The sequence below is a fragment of the Cololabis saira genome, chromosome 15, assembly GCF_033807715.1.
Source record: "Cololabis saira isolate AMF1-May2022 chromosome 15, fColSai1.1, whole genome shotgun sequence".
NCBI classification, from domain to species: domain Eukaryota; kingdom Metazoa; phylum Chordata; class Actinopteri; order Beloniformes; family Belonidae; genus Cololabis; species Cololabis saira.
This window is the reverse complement of record NC_084601.1, coordinates 23,249,414-23,275,065: the sequence shown is the minus strand read 5'-3', so window position 1 is coordinate 23,275,065 and position 25,652 is coordinate 23,249,414. Positions and strand designations below refer to the sequence as shown.

Below are 25,652 nucleotides of genomic sequence, written 5' to 3'. Positions count from 1 at the left end.
TTTATAAACGGAGGGGGGAAATATTCGTTTTTAAAAATACCCGGCTACGTGTGGACGGGGTCTCAGAACGATCTTAAGAAATGTCTTAAGATCTAAAATTAAGAAGTTCTTAAGAAAGTTCTTAAGTGAAATTCTTCAATATTTTCTTAAGAACCGTCTTAAGAACTGTCATCTCTTACGAATTTCTTATTTTTCCTACTTAAGAACTTCTTAAAATATGTTATTGCATTGCACGCGCCAACAAACAACATTTATACAGGTAGTTTGCGTCTTAACCGTCAGTCACTCACTAAACATGGAGAAGGAGAAAAAGAAATGCAGGAACTTTTTAAGGTTATGGTGGATGAGATTAATGTGCAAAGAAAATTACTATTGGGGAAAATTAATAATAATTAACTACCACGCTAACTAACATGCTAACAAACAGTTAACAGGCTCTTTGTGTAATTAAAAAAGTATATCCTCAAACTATGACCTACTAGTCTAAACTTGTCTAAAATGTGTTGAAAAAGGTGATATTAGAGTCTTAACTTTTCACAGAAGAAATTTTAAGACAGGTCAAGGTTGTCTTAAAGTTAAGAAAAAAGTCAAGAACAAATTTGAGAACTTTTATTTCAAGAATACCATTTATTCTTAAGTTTTTTCTAAAGAAGAAACTTAAGAAGAAAGTTGAGAAAATACTTAAGAACTTTTTTGGAGAATATACCTTCTTCTCTTTTTTCTTCTTAAGACTTAACTTAAGAAAAAAATGACACTTAAGAAGATTTTTTTTCTTAAGAATGTTTTGTGAATCCGGCCCCTGGTCTGGATCCAGACCCTGGTGGTCAGTAGAGGAACTGCACATTTTGCAACTTCAGTGCTTGCGTATATATGGTGAGCCAGATGAAACTCGTTGGCTTCAGCTGCATAATTTGTCAGAGTGGAATCAATATCCTTATGCCACCGTCAGCAAAAACACATATTGTTTCCAACATCAAAATTTCCAGGAATGCAGGACAGGAAAAGGAAATGGAAAAGACAGCAGTCTGTTTTTACGTCCGTCTGTCACATGGCAACCTGAAGTCATCTCCCATCTACCGACTTTAGTTGTGTGAAGCGAATCTGGACCCCAACCAGCCTCCATCCCACCCAGGAATGTTGTGGGAATGTGACTGTGGTTGAAATGAGGCAAAATGGTGTGGTTGTAACACAAAGACGGCATTTTTCCTCTGCCCCCTGTTTTCTAAAAAAAGACAGAAGTGAGGAATTCCTTTTTGTGTAAAACAACAACACATATCCTGGGGGAAGGGGAACAGAACCAGCGCCGGGCTGGAGATGGAAACTATGTGCAGCCCCAGGAGCAGGAGGTGCTGGAGGTTACGTCTGGGTGACATCACTGAGGTGACTGGACTGATGGACTGGCGAACACTGAACAGACTGGCCCCTGAAACATGACTTCTAGAGTCTCCTGCATCTGCTCACGCTCAATCCTCCGGGGATCACTTCCTCAAAGCTCCCCTTGTTCTGCTTCTCAGAGATCCAACATCAAAAGCTCTGGCTGCTGATATCAGTTATTTATTTGGACCGGTTCAGGATCCTAATCTCTTTTGTCCCCACTGAGAAAAGAGCAGAGCCGGTGTGGATGAGTGGTGCTGATCAGGACCAGGAGGCTGTAGGTGGCCAGTAATCAATCCAGGGGATCAGCAACTTCCTTTATTGACCACTAGGCTCATAGACATACTGTATTTACAGTTTGGTAGAAAACCCAGTTCTGGGGCCGGATTCACAAAACATTCTTAAGAAAAAAAATCTTCTTAAGTGTCATTTTTTTCTTAAGTTCAGTCTTAAGAAGAAAAAAGAGAAGAAGTCATATTCTCCAAAAAAGTTCTTAAGTATTTTCTCAACTTTCTTCTTAAGTTTCTTCTTAAGAAAAAACTTAAGAATAAATGGTATTCTTGAAATAAAAGTTCTCAAATTTGTTCTTGACTTTTTTCTTAACTTTAAGACAACCTTGAGCTGACTTAAAATTTCTTCTGTGAAAAGGTAATAATAATAATAATAATAATAAGAATAATAATAATAAGAATAATAATAATAATAATAATAATAATAATAATAATAATAATAATAATAATAATAATAAGCCTCTAATATCACCTTTTTCAACACATTTTAGACAAATTTAGACTAGTAGGTCATAGTTTGAGGAAATACTTTGTAATTAATTACACAAAGAGCCTGTTAACTGTTTGTTAGCATGTTAGTTAGCGTGGTAGTTAATTATTATTAATTTTCCCCAATAGTAATTTTCTTCGCACATTAATCTCATCTACCATAACCTTAAAAAGTTCCTGCATTTCTTTTTCTCCTTCTCCATGTTTAGTGAGTGACTGACGGTTAAGACGCAAACTACCTGTATAAATGTTGTTTGTTGGCGCGTGCAATGAAATGACATATTTGAAGAAGTTCTTAAGTAGGAAAAATAAGAAATTCGTAAGAAATGACAGTTCTTAAGACGGTTCTTAAGAAAATATTGAGAAATTGCACTTAAGAACTTTCTTATGAACTTCTTAATTTTAGATCTTAAGACATTTCTTAAGATTGTTCTTAAGAACATATTGGTGAATTCGGCCCCTGGTCTCCAAAGCTCTGGCTGAAGCCTGGTTAGCAGGCTCCCGCTCCAGACCGAGCCACCGAGCGGGACCACTGCTAACCTCGGCATGGAGCGCATCATGAAATCACCAAATGTCAGTTCAGGATGGACAGATTTGATCAGAGCGAATGTACCGTAATGCCAGATCGCATCATTGGTTAGCATTAGCTAAGCTAAGCTGATATAGCTCACCAAGCTAAGGTAACGACAGGGCTAGTTCTGAACAGTCGCTTCTGTTTGGATTAACTATTGGCGCTTTTCCACTAGTACCTACTCAGCCAGACTCGACTCGCCTTCACTCGGTTTGGTTCTTTCCCACTAGGGGTCTAACGTGCCGAGTAGATACTTTTCTGTATCTATTCTGCCGAGGTTCTAAGTGGCTGAGTCGGCTGTATCTGACGTCATCACACTACAGGCCACCGATTGGTCGGGGGGTTGGAGTCAGACGTCTGAGTCAGGATGTGACATCAGTGAAAGAGCGACTTGCGGCTTCTTGTTCATTTTATTCAACAGGCAATGGCAGCACAAAAGTCTGTTTGGTGATCCAACTCTGAGGTGCAGATGTTCATGAACCTGGTGGCTGAGGAGAGAATTAAAAAAGGGATCTAGACGGGTGATAAGGAACGACCAGATCTACCAGGAGCTCTGTCACTTCATAGCTGCTCGTGGCTCCCAGCTGACTTTCCAGCAGCACCGAGACAAACTAAAAAAAATTAAAAAGCGTCGCCGCTTGAAGCTTCTCTCACTCTCATTTTTTAACTTGATATCAAACACAAGCCACAGACCCAGCAGCACATATATCATCTCCTCCAGGTTCTACATCTTTAGTGTTGTTGTCTTCTTCGTTTAGATCAAACAATCAAATACGTCACAGCAGCTTCACTCCAACCTCCTACTTCTGCTCCAGGTGCTGAATTGTTATGGAAAAGAAACCAGGCCGAGTTGAGATGAGTAGAGCCGAGTAGGTACTTGTGGAAAAGTGCCATATAATTTGGGGATTCATGACTAAAGATTGAATTGAACTGAGTTAAGTGGAGGTTGGCAGAGTCAGCTCCTTCCAAGATGGCGTCCGTTTGAGGTTCAGGTTCAGGCTTCAGGTCCGCTCATAGATGACGTCACAGAGGAGTGCTGAGGATCTGCGAGGCATTGGCTGAGCAGGACGCTTCTGACGTGAGATGAGCCTTTTCTTTTGGTTGACCGAGACAATTAGACATTGCCGACATCAATGTCCGGCATTTGTCCAGAGTCCAACTGACTCTGACTCTGCTGGTTAAAATGACTTAAATGTGGTGTAATGACACGAGGCCGCTGATTGGACCAGAGTCAACAGGAAGTTGGGCTGCAGCCTGTGATGGGCGGGGCCCTGCCACGCGTCGTAGCCTCCGTAGATCACGCCCAAACAACATCTTTGGTTTGGTTTTTTTTAGATTTCAGCTTGTTCTGTACTTGATTAAACATTTTTCTCAGTTGTTCACACCATAGATGTTCTTTTAAAATCGCAGATAAATCATTTCACTGCAAGTTTGTGTTCAAGGACAGAAAAAAGAAATAGAAAATCACATCTGCAGGTTTTTTTCTCTTTCATTTTAAATATAGTTTACAACATAAACTTATAAAGAATGTATGAGGTGTAACAGTTTATTTAAAAGCCTCCATTCCTGATTCTTATGTTTCACATTTATTTACACAGAACTTTTGAGTCATACTTTGCAAATTTTATAAAGTTTAAAAAGGCAGAATTTCAACTTTCTTTCACAATTTTGTTACAGACGTTTCTGACAGCTCAGTGGGTTGAGTTGGTGCAGCGTGTACAGAGGCCATCGCCCTCATGCAGGGACTGCCGGGTCGAACCCCGACTTCTCTGCACCCCAAGCTTCCTGTCTAGACACTTTAAATAAAAGGCCACTCGAGTTGAAAAATCCTTAAAGAAAAGAAAACTCCTTTATTAAAAATTGAAGAGCTAATAAAATAACTTTTTTTGCAAGTTAAGGGGTTTATAAAGGCAGCATTTCTGAGTTTTCTTTTGAATTACTGGGTTTATGATGTTGAAGGTGTTACGTTCTCTTTTTCTAAGTGGCAAATCTTTAAAGTGAAAAACTTAGTTTTGCCAGTTTTAAAGTCCCTTAAGAAATTAATTTCTAATGAAGAGTGTAATTCGTGTAATTCCACCTCTTTTGTCCATCAAATACAGAACCAGCTCAGAGCCACTTCAGCTAGTATCATGAATTCATGTTCAGGTCAACCGAGGAAGCTGGCTGAGGTTATTTAGATCAACTTTAATATGAACATATCTAGTTTTGTTCTTAAATGATACCAGGTGACTGCATCACCAGGGATCATCAGCCTCATCACCTGAAGTTTTACAAGCTGGCCCCCCAAACACTAAAATACAGAGGCCCCCGAACAGCTGGACACGGCCCTGCTGACAGGTTAGTGTTCTTGTATTTACTTGTTTGTTTGTTAATAAAGCACCTGGGCAGCAGCACGTGTCTCCAATTAACAGCATCAATCTTTGATTAAAAACATTAAAAACATGAACTTACCGGTGCTCGTGCACGCGCAGCCTCAGGAGACACCGGGACCCGCGCAGCGTGAACGCGCAGCGTGGCCGGACAGGATCGTCCTCCGTGGAGCTCCGGGATCAGACTGACGGAGCAGCTCCGTCCCTCCACCTCCACGGAGAGAGCAGGGCGGGGGCCCCGCCCCTTATACCGCTCTCCTCTTCCTCCTCCTCCTCTCCTCCCTTCTTACTATTCTTCCTCCTATTCCTCTTCCTCCTCCTCCTCCCCTTCCTTCTTTCTCTTCTTCCTCTTCTTCTTCCTCCTCCTCCGCCTCCTCTCCTCCTCCTCCTCTCATCCTTTTCCTCCTCCTCCTCTTCTCTCCCCTTCCTTCTCCTCTCCTCTTCTTCCTTCTCCCCCTCCTCCCCCTCCTCATCCTCTCCTCCTCCTCCTCTTCCTTCTCTTCCTTCTCTTCCTCCTCCTCTTCTCTTCCTCCTCTTCCTCCTCTCCTCCTTCTCCTCTCATCATCTCCTCCTCCTCCTCTTCCTCCTCCTCCTCCTCTTCTCTTCCTCTTCCTCCTCCTCTTCTCTTCTCTTCCTCCTCTCCTCCTTCTCCTCTCATCATCTCCTCCTCATCTCCTCCCCTCCTCTTCTCTTCCTCCTACTCTTCCTCCTCCACCACCTCTTCCTCGTCCTCTTCTCTTCCTCTTCCTCCTCCTTCTCCTCCTCCTCTTCTCTTCCTCTTCCTCCTCCTCCTCCTCCTCCTCCTCTTCTCTTCCTCCTCTTCTTCCTCCTCCTCCTCTCCTTCCTTCTCCTCCTCCTCCTCATCCTCTTCTTCCTCCTCCTCCTCCTCTTCTTTCTCCTCCTCATCCTCACCTTCTCATCCCCCCTCTTCCTCCTCCTCCTCTCCTCTTCCTCCTCTCCTCCTCCTCTCCTTCTCTTCCTCCTCCTCCTCCTCTTCCTCCTCCTCTTCTTCCCCTCTTCCTCCTCCTCTCTTCCTCCTCCTCCTCCCCTTCCTCCTCCTCTTCTTCCCCTCTTCCTCCTCCTCCTCTTCCTCCTCTTCCTCCTCCTCCTCTTCTTCCTCCTCATCCTCCTCCTCTACTCCTCCTCCTCTCTTCCTCTTCCTCCTCCTCTTCCTCCTCCTCCTCTCCTTCTCTTCCTCCTCCTCCTCCTCTCCTCCTCCTCCTCTCTTCCTCTTCCTCCTCCTCTTCCTCCTCCTCCTCTCCTTCTCTTCCTCCTCCTCCTCCTCTCCTCCTCTTCTCCTCCTCCTCTCTCCTCCTGCTCTTCTCTTCCTCCTCTTCTTCCTCCTCCTCTCCTTCTCGTCCTCCTCTTCTTCCTCCTCATCTCCTCTTCTCCTCTTCCTCCTCCTCCTCATCTCCTTTCCTCCTCTTCCTCCTTTTCTCCTCTTCTTCCTCCACCACCACCTCCTCCTCTTCCTCCTCCTCTCCTCTTCCTCCTCTTCCCCCTCCTCCTCCTCCTCCTCCTCCTCATCCTCCTCTCCTCTCCCCCTGGCAGACCCTGGATGTAACCGTACACTTTAACCAGCAGTTTGACTCCACGAGCAGCTCTGGAGGAAACTCCCCACTGTTGTATTTATTTATGCTTTTTGTGGCTTAGGATCCAGATCAAATGTTAATGTCCAGAGCAGAGTGAGTCCATCCTGACCTTCGTCTGATCACTGATGTGGATGAAGACGCTGAGCTGAACCGTGAACTTACGTTCAGGTTGGAGACGCCACAACGGGACAACACCTTCAATTAAGTCTAAACTAGTGGTTTTAAGGTTATTTTACTCCACGAGGTGCACGAACTGAAATCTAACTACGGAAATAAAACTGGTTTTGTAAATACGTTTATTTCTGCTGTAAAAATTGACATTCTAACTTGAAGATCAAATGAGATTCACTCCCTGCTGGATCCAGACCTTAGTGGTCAGTGGGAACTGCAGGTCTGCACCGTCCTTAACAACAAAACCGTAGGTTGTCTCTTGGTTCAAAGTCACTGGATCAAATGGTTTGTAACCATTGAATTTTTCTCATGATAATATGAATATAAATCAGAGGAGACCCTCACATCTAATACAAAAACCTGCATCTCATTCCTTTCTTGTGGAAGTACCACTCATTTCAATACTTTTTTTAATTAAAACATTTAAATAAAACACAAAAACCTTGAATTCAAACATATGTATCTTATTTGTATCTTGAATCAAAGAAATGTGTCACCGGTTTTGAACTCGCAGAGTCATGTGGTCCAAAAGTCACTGATAAACACCAACCTCAAACGAACTTCCCTGCAGTCTCAGCTGCCTGTTCCTGCTGCAGCCTGTTTTCTTTGTGAGTCTTTACTGTTTTTATCAAATCAAATGTCATGTTGGAGGATAATCAGGAGTCTTGTACAGAGGTGAGGAAGATGGAGCCTTCATCCTTCCGACATGTGCAACTATAACTGGGACTATTCCGCCCTCTGCTGGTAAAACGACATATTACACTGTACTCCTAAATTAAGCCCTCAAATCAAATCCTATGTAAGTGAACTGCAATAATAAAAGATAAAGAAGAAAAATTCTTCAGTTTGTTATTTACAACTTCAAAGTTTTTCACACGTGAAAAGATAAAAACTGTCTTCTTCATTTTTAAAGCTACTCTTAAAGCTCTTAAAGCTTATTTAAAGCTACTAGCAAAACCACTTCCGAGGCTCGTATGGAAAGAAAATTGCTGCTTTGCCAAAAAATGCTCCCTTATGGTCCCTAATGGTTTTCTACCTTTGCAGAGCTACAATTTTACTGTTTTACTCCCTAAACCACTTCCTTTGCCCCCAAGCGGTCCTTGTCTCTTGCCAGGCCGTCATTGTAAATAAGAATGTGTTCTTAATGACCTGCCTGGTTAAATAAAGGCCAATGACTGAATGAATATCAAATAAAGCGATAGAATAGTTTCTTTTTTCCTCTTTATCGTATAATGTTCACAAAGTGTAATGTAATTCATGTCATGGGTAGTGTATTTTGAAGGATCAAATACTCAACATCCCATATTATCAATTTTACATCGTGCAAGAAATTATGGGCGTGGCAATCAAACTTTGACAATCGACTGTGCGCATGCGCAGAACCACAAAGTAGCAATTCTCGGCAGGGAGCAAGGATTGGCAGAACACCGGGCCGTCTCCACTCATCCGGACTGTATGGTCGCTGGCTCGTTGTCAACACAGCAGAAGGGTTCGCCCCCCAGTGGCCAGGAGAGGTAACGCTACACAGGGAAGCTTAGACGCCACAGGTCCACATCCCCACAGCAGAGTTCTTGGTCTTCAGACTGCAGTGGAGACTCCTGGTTCAGGTGGAACCAGTTCTCGAATCTGGTGGGACCAGATTCCAGTTTGATCGCTAACCAGCTAGCTAAAGCTTTATATATTTGAATACCTAGCTAGCTGTAAATTCTGAGATTTATTTAGTTAACCAGCTAACTAAAGAATGACATCTAAGTAACTGTCCAAACATTTTAACACCTGTACAGCTAGCGATAGAAATGTTGTAGTGAGCTAACCACGCGGTCCTTTGAGCTTCTGAGCTGACCGTCCGTCAGCTAACAGCGAGCTAGCATAAAAAAAAAGTTAAATCAGTGAAAAAAAAACATAAAATTTGATGACGTCACCGTCTCTCATGTGAAACTCTCATTAAAGTTTCTCAAACATGACTCAGCAAGTAAGAATCAGCGTTTATTAAGATTAACGCGTGACAATAAAAACACGTCCTGGTGGTTTCTGGGTCAACATTCATGTCCCACTGAGAAAAATCTGCAAACGTCTGAAGTCTGAGTCTGAAGACGACCCGGAGTTCTGATGGTGAACCTGATCCAGGAGATCGGAGCAGCGCCCGGTCACATGACTCTCCGTGGAGCTCGCGGGGATCGGGCTCAAAGGGGCTGCATACTGGCATTCTGCAACATGTACGTAAAAGTGGGGCAGGTTGTAGCTGAAGCGGGTTCCTGCAGCTCCTGGTGCCGGAGACCACCCGTCTGAGCGGACTGGGCTTCTGGGTTGGAGCAGCTTCCGGTTATCGACGGACAAAGTGTGTCTATGAGCAAATACATTTCTGAAGTTGTGCTTCAGGCGGCACTTCCGTTCAGCGCCGCGTACTTCAGGCCCCCCGGGTTGCTGCTGCAGGAACTGGCCGGCCTCCACGCGGCGCCGTCTGGCAAGCTGCCGACTTCAAACACCTCATGGATGGCTTTCCGGAAGCAGTGGAAGTTGTAGTCTATCAAACCTGCAGACGGAAAGAAATAGTGTCAAATGTGTGAAACCAGTGTTCTAACCAGAGGAACCAGCTCTACTGGCAGAACCTCTGATGGAGAGTACGGCCACTCAGGAAACTCATTTCAGCCGCGTATCCTCCATCTGGCTCTTTTTGGCCCTGTCCCAATACTCCCCCTACCCCTACTTTTCAGCCCTACCCCTAAATTTTGCACGTTCCCGTGAGGGTAGTGGTGTCCCAATTCCTCTTTTCACCTAGGGGTAGTGGAGAAAACGAGTGTAGTGGCTATGAACCCTACGGATCGAGGGTTTTCGGATGCACGCTAGGTGAACTAGGGCCAGAAAAATTTCCCAGAATGCTTTTCGTCGTCATTTGCGGACTGAATCCAAATTTAAAAAAAACATGGCGGACATTTATTTTTTAGTGAATAAAATCAATATTTTGAGTTAGTTTCTGCATAAAAATGCGTTTTGATTACATTTCTAGCGAGAAATATATATTTTACTTTCATAATATTCACTCAGTGAATGTACATAATCACTCGTTTGCCTGTTGTTGCGAAGTCTATTTCAAACCTCGCCAGAATAAAGGCTGATTTATGTTCCCGCGTTACACCAACGCAGAGCCTACAGCGTAGGTTACGCGGCGACGCGCACCGTACGCCTTACCCTACGCCGTAGGCGCTGCGTCGATTTAACGCAGAACCATAAATCAGCTCCGGAGCCGGCAGGCAGGCAGAAATCCCGAAATTTTTAGAGCAAATTTCTTAACAGGCGTAGCTACAACTGTTAGATTTCATCTATTAAACCAACATCTTCCTAAATGATTTATTTCAGCCAGCGGTAATTCTCCACAGAGCTGCAGGTTTCTCCCCGGGACGACGGCGCAGGTTGACCTGGCGATCACGTCTGTACTCCGGCTGCTTCTGCGCCCCGGACCGGCGGCTCTTATCATCGCCGAAAACATCAGATCAAATTTCTTAACAGGCGTTATTTGGATAAACTGAGCCCAGGTTGGGGATCATGACAGTTACTTTTACACCTGAAAAAATATTAAAACTTAATAAAGTGGCATATTAACAGCGCTACAGCTGAAATTAAAACAGCTTTTGGCTCTCAGATTCCTGATTTTAGGGGTGGTGCTGAAAGTAGGGGTAGGGGGAGTATTGGGACAGACCCCTGGGAACAAATTCAAGTGCCCTAAAATATGTGCCTTCTTTTTTAGGGGTAGTGATAGTGAGGGAGGGCTAGTGGTAGAAAGTAGGGGGTGTATTGGGATTGGCCCAAAGTCAAAGTTTTGTGCCTCGACTCAAACACTAGAGACCACCTAACCGGACCTCTTCACCTCATGGCTGCACCTAAAAGTTCTGTCCACAAACGTTCTGAATGGAATCCCAGTCCAACTCCCACAAACTCTCTCCAGGACTCTAGTGAGGGTGCAGGGGGGTCCAGTGTTTCAGGGTGGAACCTTCATAGTTCCACCATAGTCGGGTTTCTATGATCCATCAGACACTCTCCTCAAGCCCCGCTGCACAGACCTAACCAGGGAGGCTAATCCCCCCGTAACTGGACCACAGCGCCCCCCAGTGGTGGTTCCTCCCCTGAAGTCCCTGTGTTGCAGAAGCAGAAGCAGAAACCCACCCTTCCTCTCGAAGCTCTCCTCCCGGAGGATGCAGACCAGGGCCAGGAACCTGGTGACCTCCTTCAGGTAAAGCACGGTCGTGTTGTTGAGCCTGATGATGGCAGAAGACTCCTGGTCGTAGGCGGCGCTGCCGGCGTCCTCCATCAGCCTGTCAGAGGAAGGAAACCCCCCGTCAGCCCCCGGAGCTGCTAACCGGTGCTCTCTTTGAGAAAACCAAAACAAGCACAGGGAGAAAGGCCCAAACCAGGAGTCAGACCAGGAACCTTCTAGCTGTGAGGAAACAATGCTTAACCGCTCAAACTCAATTCAGTTCAGTTCAATTTGAATTATTATCATTTCTATGGAACACACAGATGAACGTTCTGGGATGGTTAGCATCTATTAGAGATGAATAATAAAGATCCAAAACAATACAACGGCTAAAAAGAAAGAGCAGAGATAAAACTATGGATTTCTTAAACCTTCTTTGTCAAACTAGCCGCCAAAATGCACACAAGTCTAGAATTGTATTTATTTTTTGAATTTTGCCACACTGCCCCCACGTTTTCGTAGAAAGTTTGTGGAAAATCTACATTCTGCTAATCTATAATTGTTTCATACAGCATACAGTAATTTTTAGGAAACGCCCTTAAACAGAATTTAACACATTGGAGTCCACATAAATACCTATGAATGTGTTTCATTGATATTATAGAGCTGTAAGTCAGCAAGCTGTGATCTTAATGCTGCTGTAGATTTTCTCTCCGTCCAGCCAAGAATAAGATTGGACCGTGTAAATGTGTTTGCAGTAAAGTTAGTCTCTTGCACTCCGCGGCGCCGCACACTTCCCACGCAACCCGTCTCACCCGTAAATGCAGGAGACATCTATGACGACGTCGATCATGTCGCAGCAGAGTTCGTAGGACTGCATGTCCACTGGAGAGCTGTCCGTGGCGATGTAGATCTTACTGACCACGTCGAACAGGAAGGCCTTCTCGATGCCAGAGTGCTGCGGGGCAGGAGGGACGTTAGTGACACACCACACACGCAAGGAGACTCCTTAGAGACGTGTCAGTGAAACGCACAGAGATGAAGATGTTGAGGAGGTTCTCCAACGTGGGCAGCTGAGGGATGAGCTTCTGCACAACTTTGCTGAAGGCCTCGAATATGGAGTGGTCGTAGATGCTGGTCAGGTAGAAGCTGAGACGAGAGGAGATGGTCAGCAGAGCACAAAGTGCAGTCAACAAGCTCATCTGCTGGACGTAATCAGAGACGTTCAAATGGTTTGCGGCTGATTATCAAGCATACCAGGACCAAGCTGATGATGGATCTGCACATTGTTCCTCTGAACTCCAGACCCAGACCAACCCAGTCCAAGTAGCAACATCTGGTTTCTGGCTTTCAACATGGAAGTAGGAAAAAGTCGCAGCTCCTCTACCGACCACCAGGGTCTGGATCCAACAGTGAGTTCATCTCCACTGACCATGTTAAAATGTCCAACTTTACAGCAGAAATAAACATATTTACAGTTTGGGTCTCCATGGTTAGATTTCACATCCATTGGCCCTTTTCCACTAGTACCACCTCAGCTCGGTTCTACCCGCCACGCCCCAGTCTTGCGCTTTTCCACTACGGGCCAAAGTGGGCCGAGCCGCGCCAAGCCGATACTTTTTCTGTAACCATTCTGCCGAGGTTCTAACCGGGCTGAGCCGGCACTATATCTGACGTCACCACCCTCAACACCACTGATTGGTCGGGGGCGGTGCCGTCAAACGTTTGAATCAGGAAGCGGGAGTCAGCGCGAGAGCGACTCGCGGCTCGCAGCGATTTTATTATAAAGCGCAAAACGTCTGTTTGGTGATCCAACTCTGAGGTGCAGATGTTCATAAACCTGGTGGCTGAGGAGAGAATTAAAAAAGGGATGTAGACGGGCTGTTTTACTCTCAGCCGCTCCCGGCTCCAGCTGATTTCTGATCAGCGCCGACATGAACAAAGCGGTTGCGCAATCGAGTACGTCACAGCAGCTTCACCCCAACCCCCCCACTTCTCCCCTGGCTGTGGAAAAACACACGGGGACAAAACGGGTAGAGGCGAGTCGGGCTGAGTAAGTACTAGTGGAAAAGCGCCACATGACAACCATATGGAGGAATTGTATACTGTATGTACCTCATCAGATAAAGATATGTTGAACCTCAAATGCATCCATAATTATAGGTCTGGTATTTTGATTGACAGCTGTCATGTTGGAAACTGCTGAGACTGGTTCTGGTTGGTCAGAAGGGTCCAGGGGGAGATGAAATCAAGCTAAGCTGATGAATCTGGGTCTTAACTGGGCCAAACATGACCCTGTGGACACTTCTCATGGTACCAACTAGTGGACAATCCCATACCAGCACCATGTTTCAGCCCATTTATGTCCCGAATGGGCCGACTTACAAATGCTGGCTGTGTGGGTGATAGTTTGGAGCAAAAATGTGAAAAAAAAAAATTTATAAAAGTTTATCCAGATCTAAAGAAAGATAGAAAGTTAAGAATAAAACCGTCTGTTTTTGGACAGTGGAAGCGCCCAAAGGACTAAGTTGACGTTGGAGCTTCAGCGAGGAGCTAAGCATGCTAACGTAACCTGATGCAGGAACCAGCGAGAAATCAGACAACTGGTGGAGGAAGCTCCTAGCACAACCAGCACAGGGCTGAGGGCAGATTTGTCTGTCATGAAGGAAAAGTCATGAATTACATGTATTTTTAATACATTTAAACATCCTAGAAGTTGCTCTAAAAGCAGCCCGTTGACCCTGATGCGACCCAGGATGAACGAGAGAGGACACTCTTGCTCAAGTCATCCATTTCTCATATGTTTCATATTTACGTTTGCTGACGAGGTTTTCTTCCCTGACAGGTGTTAAACACCCTCACAGGTTAGAACCGGCGGCTGCCATACTGAAGGCAGATGGCAGCCTTAAACACATGACTATCGTTTGTTCCTGAGCTTGAAGCTGATCTGAAATCAATACCGATAAACACCGCAATGTGGCTCCGATGAGCAGGTTGAGGAAGTCTCACCTGAGGTGCAGCTTGTCCAGGCCGGCGTCCGCCAGGTCGTCGTTGGCCCTCTGGTGAATGTCTCTTTGAGTCTCGATCTTATGGTCGTCCGACAACCCGTCAACTTTATGGATGAACACCTCGAAGTTGATGTCTGGATTCACCTTGAAGGCTCTGGATACCGTCAGATGCAGCCGCCCCAGAGCCTCCATGTAGTCGTCCTGGCAACGGAGAAACGTCACACATTCGCTCGCATGATACGAGAAGAAAAGGTACACTCTAGTGTTGTCCCGATCGATCGGGCAGCCGATCGATCAGGCCCGATCACAGCATTTTCAAAACATCGGTATCGGCCAAAAAAGTATCGGGAAATACCTAGTTTTAATGTTTTTAATATATATTAAATCGTTTTATATATCGTTGCATTTAACGTCACTTCCGGCCGGCAAAGTAAGCGAAACTAACATGGTTTACATGCTTGAATTGTGACATTTTATTATGTTCATGTTGCATTAAGCTGCTGCTATTCATTTCATGCCATTCAGAATGTTGCACCAAGGTTAAGCCAAAAAGTATTTTAATTTTCTTGTGTTTGTGAGTTTGACTGGATGTCATTCAACTACCTCTTTTGAAGTTAAATGTATTTATTTTTGTTATTGCACTATTCTGCACTTTTTTTTTTAGTTTACAATTTCATGTTTTTACATTTTGTGGCACCAGAGCTGATAAGCTTTGTTGAAATATATGTCCATGTTGTTCTCCAATGGACAATAAAAGAAACTTGGGATAATTTGAGTTTTAGTCCTTTTTTTAAAAAAAATTCATTGCCAAAATGTATCTGATCAGGAAAAAGTATCGGAAATGTATCGGGAGCCAAAAAAAGTGATCGGATCGGGAAAAATCGGGATCGGCAGATACTCAAACTCAAGTGATTGGGATCGGATCGGGAGCTAAAAAAATCCTGATCGGGAAAACCCTAGTACACTCACATCCCTCGACCTACCTGGGCATCGATGACAAAGATCAGAGCGCCGGTCCCCTTGAAGATCATCTCGCTGTCGAAGGTGGGGTCGAAGAAGTCCACTTGGCCGGGGAAGTCCCAGATCTGGAAGCTGACGAAGGAGCTGCTGGAGATGTCCTCCTTGTAGATTTTGTTGGTGCTTTCCAGGAACAAGGTCTCGTTGGGGGACATTTTATGGAAAACAACCTGGACGGGGGACAACATTGTTGTGTACCGTTTACTGAAGCGTACTCTTAAATTAAATACTTATGATTTTTGAAAACTGCGCAAAGTTACACTAGTGATGGATAAGCCCTGAATCCAGGCATTGTGGCGTAGAATTGTCAAATTGGTCTGATTCACTGCACGAATCGGCACAGATTACTTTTATAATACTGTGTTTGACCCATTCTTTGTATGTTTTGACCGTATAGAAACGTAAATCTTGCCATTGTAAGAATGAGATGTGTACCTGCTGTACTTTACTGCCCTTACTTTTTAACAACTTGTGCTTTTTATTATTTTACCTCTTTTCTTATCATTTTATTTGTTATTTACTGTTTAATTGTGACTCCTCGTCACATGACCTGACCCCTGTGATCACATGACCTGAAACCAACTGGGTTGTTGTGTGAGCAGGACAGAGCACCTGAGTTCACCTACAGCTAGCTCCTAAAACATACTTTAGGAGTTTGCAGAGGTGTACAGTAACAAAGTACATGGACTTCGTTACACTACTTAAGTAGTTTTGAGGATTTTTACTTTACTTGCGTTTTTTTTTTTTTTAAATCAGGACTTTTACTTTTACTTCACTACATTTGAAGTGGAAAACTTTTTGCACACCGGATTTGCAGAAAGGTGGGTCGGAGGAGGAAAGCAGCAGCCAAACTTAACAAGAAAACTCCCGCACACCTGCTTCTCTTACTTCGTTACCTTACTTAAGTAGAAATTTTGGTTATCTATACTTCACTGGAGTAATTTTTTCTCAGACGACTTTTTACTTTTACTCTTTACATTTTCACGCAATTATCTGTACTTTCAAACAAAAACTATCCAGTTAAATTGCGCCATCCGGATAGAGTGAATTTGGTTGTGGTTGTTTCAGATGTTCTTGTCCAGTTTTGTTCTTACATCCGTTCCCTCAGATTCCTGCAACTAAACTTGGATGTACATTCCAATAAAGGTTAGGATAAATGATAACATGCCTCTGAAGTTTGACTTTTTGCAACATTACAATACTTAGAGGCAACTAGTCATCATATCTTCTGCTCTCTGAAACACATGTTAATGCTCAATAGTACACCCACCCCCTTCATGAGACTGTCAGAGCCCTGGAGAGCTCCATCAGTGACCAGCTTCGTCACCCACGATGCACCACCGAGAGGCATCGCAGGTCCTTCCTCCCCGCTGCCATCAGACTGTATAACCAGGCCTGCTCTCAGTAGCCAGTGGACAATAATATGTGCAATAATATAACATGTGCAATAATAGAAGATGTGCAATATCTGTCAATCTGCCAGTCTACCTCACAACACTCCACCTGCTTTTCTGCACTGTTTCTTAACTTTATATACTGTTCATATCCTGTGTTTATACATATTTTATACGTATCTTTTTGTATTTTTTTATATATTTTTTATTCCTGACTTTTCAGTCTTTTTACCCCCCCCCCTGCATGTGTGTGCTAAGTGTACTGCTGACAAAAAAATAAGTTTCCCCACTGAGGGAGAAAATAAAGGATATCTTATCTTATCTTACACATATATGGTTCTTTAATATATTTGCATTATACTAAGATACATTCATTTTCAATGGCTTTTGTTCTTAATGACTTTTTTCCCCCTTACATTACTTTTACTTTTATACTTTAAGTAGTTTTGAAACCAGTACTTTTATACTTTTACTTGAGTAAATAACTTGAGTTGATACTTCTACAGGAGTATTTTTAAACTCTAGTATCTATACTTCTACTTAGTAATGAATGTGAATACTTTTGACACCTCTGTTGGTCCTGGTGTTCCAGGGGACAGACATGTACCTTCTGGATGGAGGACTTGCCGCTGCGCCGCAGCCCCATCAGCAGGATCCGGGGCCGGTCCCCGGGCCCGCTCCCGTCCAGCCCCGGCTCCTCCAGCCCGTAGCCGAAGCCCTTGGGGAACGAGCCCGCGGCGTCGTCCTCGTACTGCATGTTCATGCTGGACCCAGAACCGGGACCAGGGGGTCCACTGCGGTCAGAACCGGACTGATCCGACCTGAACTATGCCGTCTCCACCAGCTAACATGCGAACCTTCGGGCTGGGTACGCAGCGCTGGGAAAGCCGCCCGTCCTGTGAACGGAGCTGGGGCGACACCGAACCCGACACCTGCACGACCCCAGTCACCCAGCTGGAGTTAAAGGTTTAAATGTTTTGATGCAGGACAGGCCCGGTTACACAACCACGCCCCCCGGCACAGGCCCCGCCCCCTGCTCCTGATTGGTCGCTGCCTCTAAACAAGAAGGTCATGTGACACGGAACCAGGAAGTGGGTTGTTGAAGTCGGCTTTCGATTCGACAGTGATTTGTGCCTTATTTGATTTAGAATCAGAATCAGAATCAGAAATAAGTTTATTGACAAGTTTGTTAGAATCAGAGGTGTCAAAAGTATTCATATTCATTACTCAGGTAGAAGTATAGATACTAGAGTTTAAAAATACTCCTGTAGAAGTTGAAGTATCAACTCAAGTTTTTTACTCAAGTAAAAGTATAAAAGTACTGGTTTCAAAACTACTTAAAGGATAAAAGTAAAATTAATGTAAGGGGAAAAAAAGCCATTAAGGACAAAAGCCATTGAAAATGAATGCATATTAGTATAATGCAAATATATTAAAGAACCATATATGTGTACTATTGAGCATTAACATGTGTTTCAGAGAGCAGCAGATATGATGACTAGTTGCCTATAAGTATTGTAATGGTGCAAAAAGTCAAACTTCAGAGGCATGTTATCATTTATCCTAACCTTTATTGGAATGTACATCCAAGTTTAGTTGCAGGAATCTGAGGGAACGGATGTAAGAACAAAACTGGACAAGAACATCTGAAACAACCACAACCAAATTCACTCTATCCGGATGGAGCAATTTAACTGGAAAGTTTTTTTTAAAGGCCAAAATGAAATAGAGTAACGAGGCTGTTTTTAAAATGTAAGGAGTAAAAAATACAGATAATTGCGTGAAAATGTAAGGAGTAAAAGTAAAAAGTCGTCTGAAAAATAATTACTCCAGTGAAGTATAGATAACCAAAATGTCTACTTAAGTAAGGTAACAAAGTATTTGTACTTCGTTACTTGACACCTCTGCTTTATTGTCATTTGTACAGGTACAACAAAATTGGATGCTATCTTCTTTAAGGTGCATGGTTTAAAAAATAGATATATTAAAACAACAACAACTATAAAAATAAATAATCTCTAAAAGGACACAAACAGGAAGACAACATACAGGTATTACACGATTCTATGGCAGGTATTGCTCGGTTCGGTCAGTATTGCACATGGAAAAAGTCAGTTTGATTATTTAGCAGTATTGAGTGTAGTTATGGCTCTGGCATAGAAACTGTTCTTGAGTCTGTTTGTGCGTGATTTCCGTGTCCTGAAACGTCTGCCTGATGGCAACAGTTCAAAGAGTGAGTGTCCGGGGTGAGATGGGTCCTTGAGATGGGGGGGCGTTAACAGAATAGAAATAGAAAGCCTTTATTATCATTATACTGGTACAATGAGATTAGACAGCTGCACACATGCAAAAGTGCACACATGCAAAGACTATGTAAACAAAGACTGTGTAAACAACAAAATAAGAAACAGGAAACATATATATACACTATGAAAATGAGTGAATGAGAGAATAATATTGCACTTGAATGGATGGAAGAATATTGCACATAAATGAGTAAAGAATATTGCACATAATGGATGAAGAATATTGCACATAAATGAGTAAAGAATATTGCACATAATGGATGAAGAATATTGCACAGTATGAGGAGCTTATTGGTTTAGAAAGTTCCCAGCTTTGGGGAAGAAGTTGTCCCTGAGTCTGTTTGTTCTGGTCCGTATGGACCTGAAGCGCCTCAGAGGGCAACAGATCAAAGAAGTGGAAACCGGGGTGGGTGTTGTCCTTTAAGATGTTCCTTGCCCTGCTGAGGCAGCGGGAGCTGTAGATATCACACAGGGAGGGCAGAGGGCAGCCCATGATCTTCTGATAAAGGCAATATTGCTCTTTAAAAGTTTACAAGTAGAATAAAGGTTTCTTGGATGTTTTATATATCCTCTACTATATCCGAGATAGTTTGATCCAGATATAACTTTAGTAAGTGTGGTGATTTTTAAACTGGACCTGGTCTAAATTGGTTTAATCTAAAAACCGGGGAAATGGTCCTTTAGTTTTTTGGTCTTGAAGCGCATGCGCGGAAACTACGAACAGGAAGCGAACTTCTGCCCAGTCCAGTGGCGAGTGATGTTTCTGATGTTATAAAAGCTTTTCCGACTTATTTTAATCTGTTGTATTTAAAGTTTGTGGTTTTTTTGAAAGAAGTCGGGTTGGTTTAAACCTCATGAAGAGTGCAAACCTGCTCCTGCACAGTTAGGTCCATGTTTTGCAGCAAGTCGCTGATTTAAAGGCAGTTTGTTGTTGACGCAGATCGATTTGAATCTTTGTTTCGAGTGAGGACCGAGACTTCACATCTGAGTAGGTTTGATTTCACTATTTCTTTATTATTTCAAGACTCTGTCCATATGGCAACTTTGTTTATTTGTTTATTTATTAGGATCCCCATTAGCCATCACTTCCTTGTGGGAGTAATGGCTTTTCCTCCTGGGATCCTCACACAGGACACAATTATATACATAATAAAAACATACTGAATAGCAATAAAGTATAGAATTATACATGGCAGTAACACCGAAAAAAACAATATTAAAATAATTTACCACAGTGTCGACTACTAATTACAATTGGAAAAGATTGTAAAACCTGTTTTTACACCAACTCAATTCCTAGGCTTATGAAACCAAAAAACGACAAAAATAAAAAGCTTACCAAGAAACCAAGAAGTCAGATATTTGTCAGATATTATACACACACCTTTCTAAAATCATCTTTTTCAGTTTGTTTTTAAAACTACTTCTGTTTTCAAGTAATAAGAGCTCGGTGGAAGCTGTTCCACTTTGATTATTGTCTCCAATGGGAGTGACTGGTTGATACTTGTGTCCAGGTTGAGGATGGCAGCCGTCCTGCTCTGTCTCCTCCTGGCCGCCCTGCTGCTGCTGGCCGCCTCCGTCCCGCTCCATCAGGACCACCAGGACAACGGCACCGTCCCACTGGTGCTGTGGCACGGCATGGGTGAGTCACCTGATGTGTCTTATGTGGAAAAGATCCTTAAAATACTGTTTGTGAATGTGAGTAATCCCAGGATCATCCTGGGATTACTCACATAAAATAGGACTTGTTTTTGGGGAGTAATCCTGGCAGGATGACTCCCCAAAAACAAGTCTCCTATTTTATCTCTATTTTGAATCCCTGGAAGTGAGTGATTTGCAAGGAAAAGTTATAGGACTTAAGAGGGACAAGTTTTGGTCTTTGCTGACAGACCTGATGCACATCAGACTGCCTGAAGTGAAAACCAGCTCACCCTCAGCTTCTCTGTTGACTTGTAATGTCAGTGTCCTTTTATCTGAGGTGACTGCGGTTATCTTGGATCCCCTTCCTAATCAGCTCAGATCACCTTTCTGTCCGTGTCTGGAGTAAAGTGACGTGTCAGTGGCAAGAAAGTATGTGAACTATTTTGAATAAACATGTTTTCTGCAGTAATTTGCCATAAAACCTGACCTGATCTGATCAACCTCTAAGTCCCAGTTGTGGAGTACCTCAAGGTCCCGTGTCAGGGCCCCATGCTCTTTTTATTATATGAATTTTTTTATTTATTTTTTCACTGGGGTTTCTGTGTTAAATCCAGAAAACTACTGGTAAAGTGTTTTATCGACTGATCAAACAAAAGTTTAATTGTTTAGGAGGAATACTCAGCACTGGACACAATTTAGCAACATCAAAATATCATCCCAGTGGTGAAGCACGTTGGAGGGCTTTCATAGATCTCTTGCCATTATAAAGGAGAAAATGAATCAGCAGGTTGAGGAGACTGTCCTCGTGGATGATGTCGGGGCATCTGTCCACCAGCTGAAGCTAAAGGGATGCAGCAGGACAGTGATTCTATACGTGGAAGTAAATGCACCACAGAATGACTTGAGGAAACCAAAATCCACGTTCTGGACGGGTCCAGGGTCCAGACCAGGACCCTTTAGAGATGCTGTGGGATGAGCTCCAGAGAGCTGCTCGCACCAGACATCCTACACCAGTCTGAAGCAGCTCTGAGAAGAGGAATGGTCCAGAACTCCTCCTGAAATTAATCATTTCTTATTATGGCTCGTGTCGGACCGGCATTAACTCGGGACCGGTATTAACGCACACGCTCACCGGTCGTACCAGCTGTGAGAAAGTGGAACCTTGAGGTTCTTCACTGCTAAGAAATCTGCCCAGCTTCTATAATACACACTAGGATGCTTGTCTGTTATTTCTAACTTTACTACAGATTAGATCACACTTCATGTCAGATTAATGCAGAAACCAGTTAGTTCGAGGTCAAAATGCATCTTTTGTGCAGATGGACATCAAGTCCAGACTTGTAGGGAGACTCCAGCAGTTATTGTTCCCCATCACGGTTTCAGAATAGAAGTGAGCCGTTTTGAGGGTGTTGGTTACCATGACAACCCGGTACGACAGGGATGGAACTGGAAGCAGCTTCTGGTAAGCTGGAGCTTTTCCAGGCAGGTGCGGTCGGATCCAAACCGCAGCAGGGCTGAGAGGTGTTCACTGACTGAGCCTCTGCCCGGTTTACGTTACAGAGACCCGAGACCCGTCTGGGTCTGAATCTTTGACTTGATTGATTGTCTGACAGGTGACAGCTGCTGCAACCCGCTCAGCATGGGGGCCATGAAGAAGTTCATCCAGCAGGAAATCCCCGGCGTCTACGTCCTCTCGCTGATGATCGGGAAAAATGTGATCCAGGTAACTGGTGTTGAAGAATATTATCAAACCAGTTCAGAAGTCCGCTTTGTGATTTTTTTGAGGTTTTATTGAGCCGGCGGTGAGCACGTCTGCACAGACCAGAGGTCTGGTAGAAATGCTGACCTCGAGTGACGTTGTAATCAGATTTTTATACAAGAAGTTTCAGGAATACCAGCCCAGTGAGAGAGGTGGGACTTTTAGCTTTAGGACCACCCCTGAGGGATCAGGAAGTCTGTATATGTTCTTTGTCTCTGTGGGGGCTGGAAGTCTCGGCAGGGATGCAGAACGCCGGACCTTGCGTGACAATGTCCCGGCAGGGGTCCCCAGGAACTGGAACCCGCATGTCTATGAGCATAAGGGGGGCTTGAGCAATCTGCAAGGCGTCGTTGTGTCCCTGCAGGGGGGCAAAATGGTCAAAATGCTTCATCAATTCACAATTTTTTTTTTTTTTTTTTTTTTTTTTTTTTTTTACAGTGGAGTACATCATTTTAGTAATAGTTTGAGTGATACATATGTTTGCAAGTAAACCTTAGACATGTGGTCGGAAACCAAATAACAACAAGCCAACAAAGCAAATTCAAAAATCAAGTAACCAACGTGTCCTAACTGTTCTTTAAACCAATGAAACAAACTACTTATGACAGGTGTATGTAACATTTTGGCAATATCTTTCAAGTGATGCGTTATTTCTTGGACTGTGGCATTGTGGGTATAAATGTACAACATTCAGTTTTAATGACAGCACAAGTTCCCCCTTGAGAAGCTAATAAATCCATCATCCCTAAAGCAGTCATTTCTTGTGAGAGCATAGGCATGTCTTTTGCAGTGGTGTTGGCTAATCTTCAACTGCATGGGATAAATCTCTTATCTGTTCTAAAGCTGCCATGACTCCGTAATTTGGAACGAGGGCACCAAAAAATCTTGTCCATGGTGTTTGTGTGTGTGTGTACAATTCTCTTCTAACAATGTGAACGATTCTCATGGCTGGTACCGCATGGCCCAGACTACATATTCCAGACCAACCGTTTGGAAGATATTCACAAGCCTTCACGCCACAAATCCAGTAAACATCCTTTGGTAGAGGTATGGAACAGCGATTAACCATTGTAGCAAGGTAGCTATAATAGTGGATTTTGGCTTGTTTTAGGCTTAACAAGCGGTTCTTCAGAAGGAGAGCATGTGGAGTCACAGTTTGGCCTGTGCTGCTCCTTTGCTCCCCTGCTCCCCTGCTCCCCTGCTCCCCTGCTCCCCTGCTCCTCTGCAGAGGTCCCAGGTGCTGGAGCTCAGCTACTTCCGGGCAGGAAGAAGAAGGAATCGGCTGGTTTCCGCTGCATGGTCGAGGAGTTGTGTTCTTGCAGTGGGATGCGTGGAACCAGGTTAGACGCCCCTCACACTTGACGGCGGTGTTGGTGGTGAGCAGGACGTGTTGAGGTTTAGACCAGCGAGGTTTCAGGGCGTTTTTCCGTCGGAACTCCCTGACACAGACCCAGTTGCCGGGTTGGAGGTTATGGCACGGTTTGTCACTAGGAGGAGACTGGACAGCTTTTACTTTTCTGTGGATTGACTGAACAGCAGAAGTTAGTAGAACAGAATGATATCATGGATTCATCCATGGCATGGAAGTCCATCTTCTTCATATATACAGAACTGAATTGCTTGGTATGGTCATAGGTCTACCCATAATCCTTTCATGAAGCGTGAGTTTTGTGCTTCCTAATGGGTGTTAACAGGTGTCAACATTGTCCATTTAAGTCCAGTTTAAAATTCTCTGCACATACAAAAACATTTTCATACATGAACATTTTCATACAAGAATAATTTCATATCCCTCACATAATGTCTATTTGCAGAGCTTCAAAAAAAATCACGGTGGGGGGAAGTGTTGATAATGTTTGCAATATTTTTATAGGATGCAAATCTTGGAGCTTATCAGTCTTTCAACACTATCTGACACATTCCCCCTTTTGCTCATCAGCTATCACGGGTACAAGGATGTGGGTGCAACAACGCGGCCGTCGTTGCTGACCCACAAATTATTTACATTTTTACAACCATGGGAATGCTACAATCCGTTTTTCCTTCACCTCAGTAGTCTTCTTGTAGGAGAGCTACATCATTAGGAGAAACCAGGTCGTTAGTGGGTATAGAAGGGCAAAGTTTTACATAGACAGGTAAGCCAAATTTGGCAGTTTCTTTTGCTGCATGGTCAGCTGAAGCATTGCCTAGTGAAAACAGGGTTGGACTGGGTGTGGGCTTCACATTTAACAAAGCAATAGATGAAGGTAGTTGACAGGCTTGTAACAGTTCACCAATCAATTAACCACATTTATCTCCGAGGATGAAATAAATCCTTGGTTCGCCCACAAAATATAAAATCTATAAAATACAATATACACAACCAAAAGCATATCTGGAATCTGTATAGATTGTAACAGTTTTACCTTTTGATCAGTATATAGTTTCATCTACTTGGGTGGAGCTGGAGATGGAGGGCGCTTTCAACAATTAAGAATTATCACAAATTGTATAACCTGCGTATGGTATTCCATTTTTATAAGCAGAGCCGTCAGTGAGGAAAACAGGAAAGGTCAGGACGAGTGTTAAAGACAGAGGTGTCAAAAGTATTCACATTCATTACTCAGGTAGAAGTATAGATTTTAGAGTTCAAAAATACTCCTGTAGAAGTTGAAGTATCAACTCAAAATTTATTTATTTTATTTTATTTTTTTTTTTCTCAAGTAAAAGTATAAAGTACTGGTTTCAAAAGTACTTAAAGTATAAAAGTAAAAGTAATATAAGTGGGGAAAAACCATTAAGGCTAAAAGCCATTGAAAATGAATGCATCTTAGTATAATGCAAATATATTAAAGAACCATATATGTGCATTATTGAGCATTAACATGTGTTTCAGAGACCAGACACGTACAAACCAAATATGTTTATACTTCTCATCCAACCACAACCAAATCCACTCTATCCGGATGGCACAATTTAACTGGATAGTTTTTTTTTTTTAAAAAGCCGAAATGAAATAGAGTAAGGCTGTTTTTAAAACGTAAGGAGTAAAAAGTAAAGATATTTGCGTGAAAATGTAAGGAGTAAAAGTAAAAACCGTCTGAAAAATAATTACTCCAGTGAAGCATACACAACCAAAAGTTCTACTTAAGTAAGGTAATGAGGTATTTGTACTTTGTTACTTGACACCTCTAGTTAGAGATTAGTTATACATGCATTCAGAGACGTTATAGTAGGCCACAGACAGATTTCCATGCACTTACATGATGAATTTTACCATAGGCAGGATAAGATTATGTAAATTGGGATGTTCTGATTTGGCTCACCCCAATGGGAGCCGATCATTGGCTGTTTCCTCTGCGCCTCCTCTCAGCGCTCAACCTGTGTAGGAAACACTTTTGAAAAAGACATTAGTATTTTCATACATTTCAGATTCTTTTTTTTTGCGTTATCCAGGCCTACCCTTTGTGGAGGGCAATTAGCAAATATATATTTTGCAT

At 43.3% G+C, this 25,652-nt stretch overlaps 3 protein-coding genes across 4 annotated transcripts in view; 1 reads left to right on the top strand and 2 right to left on the bottom strand.

Moving 5' to 3' along the window:
• Positions 1-5,354, bottom strand: part of LOC133460514 (four and a half LIM domains protein 3-like) — a 32,526-nt gene extending 27,172 nt beyond the window's left edge. The window contains exon 1 of the mRNA XM_061741106.1: positions 5,176-5,354. The gene's annotated coding sequence lies outside the window, so the exon portion shown is untranslated. The remainder of the gene's footprint in view (positions 1-5,175) is intronic.
• Positions 5,355-8,771: 3,417 nt separating this feature from the next.
• Positions 8,772-17,372, bottom strand: LOC133460513 (ras-related GTP-binding protein C-like). Its single transcript, XM_061741105.1, has 7 exons — positions 17,075-17,372; positions 15,040-15,243; positions 14,058-14,257; positions 12,083-12,197; positions 11,864-12,006; positions 11,018-11,220; positions 8,772-9,389 (listed from the first exon to the last, which is right to left on the bottom strand). The coding sequence occupies exons 1-7, from the start codon at positions 17,228-17,230 to the stop codon at positions 9,232-9,234; spliced, it is 1,179 nt and encodes a 392-aa protein (XP_061597089.1). The 5' UTR covers positions 17,231-17,372; the 3' UTR covers positions 8,772-9,231.
• Positions 17,373-19,639: 2,267 nt separating this feature from the next.
• Positions 19,640-25,652, top strand: part of ppt1 (palmitoyl-protein thioesterase 1 (ceroid-lipofuscinosis, neuronal 1, infantile)) — a 14,897-nt gene continuing 8,884 nt past the window's right edge. The window contains exons 1-3 of one of the 2 annotated variants that reach the window (XM_061741102.1): positions 19,640-19,761; positions 20,288-20,415; positions 22,028-22,137. In XM_061741102.1, the coding sequence (XP_061597086.1) occupies positions 20,295-20,415; positions 22,028-22,137 (231 nt within the window). In that variant the 5' untranslated portion in view covers positions 19,640-19,761; positions 20,288-20,294. Of the gene's footprint in view, positions 19,766-20,287; positions 20,416-22,027; positions 22,138-25,652 lie in introns of both variants that reach the window. The other variant, XM_061741104.1, reaches the window with a different exon arrangement.

Bases quoted from the DNA above. Each gene is read 5' to 3' on its own strand.
- LOC133460513 (XM_061741105.1), bottom strand. From the start codon at position 17,230: ATGAACATGCAGTACGAGGACGACGCCGCGGGCTCGTTCCCCAAGGGC. The intron at 15,244-17,074 runs GTACATGTCTGT...TCCCCCGTCCAG, and splicing joins GCAAGTCCTCCATCCAGAAG to GTTGTTTTCCATAAAATGTC. The intron at 12,198-14,057 runs GTGAGACTTCCT...CTCTCGTCTCAG, and splicing joins CTGGACAAGCTGCACCTCAG to CTTCTACCTGACCAGCATCT.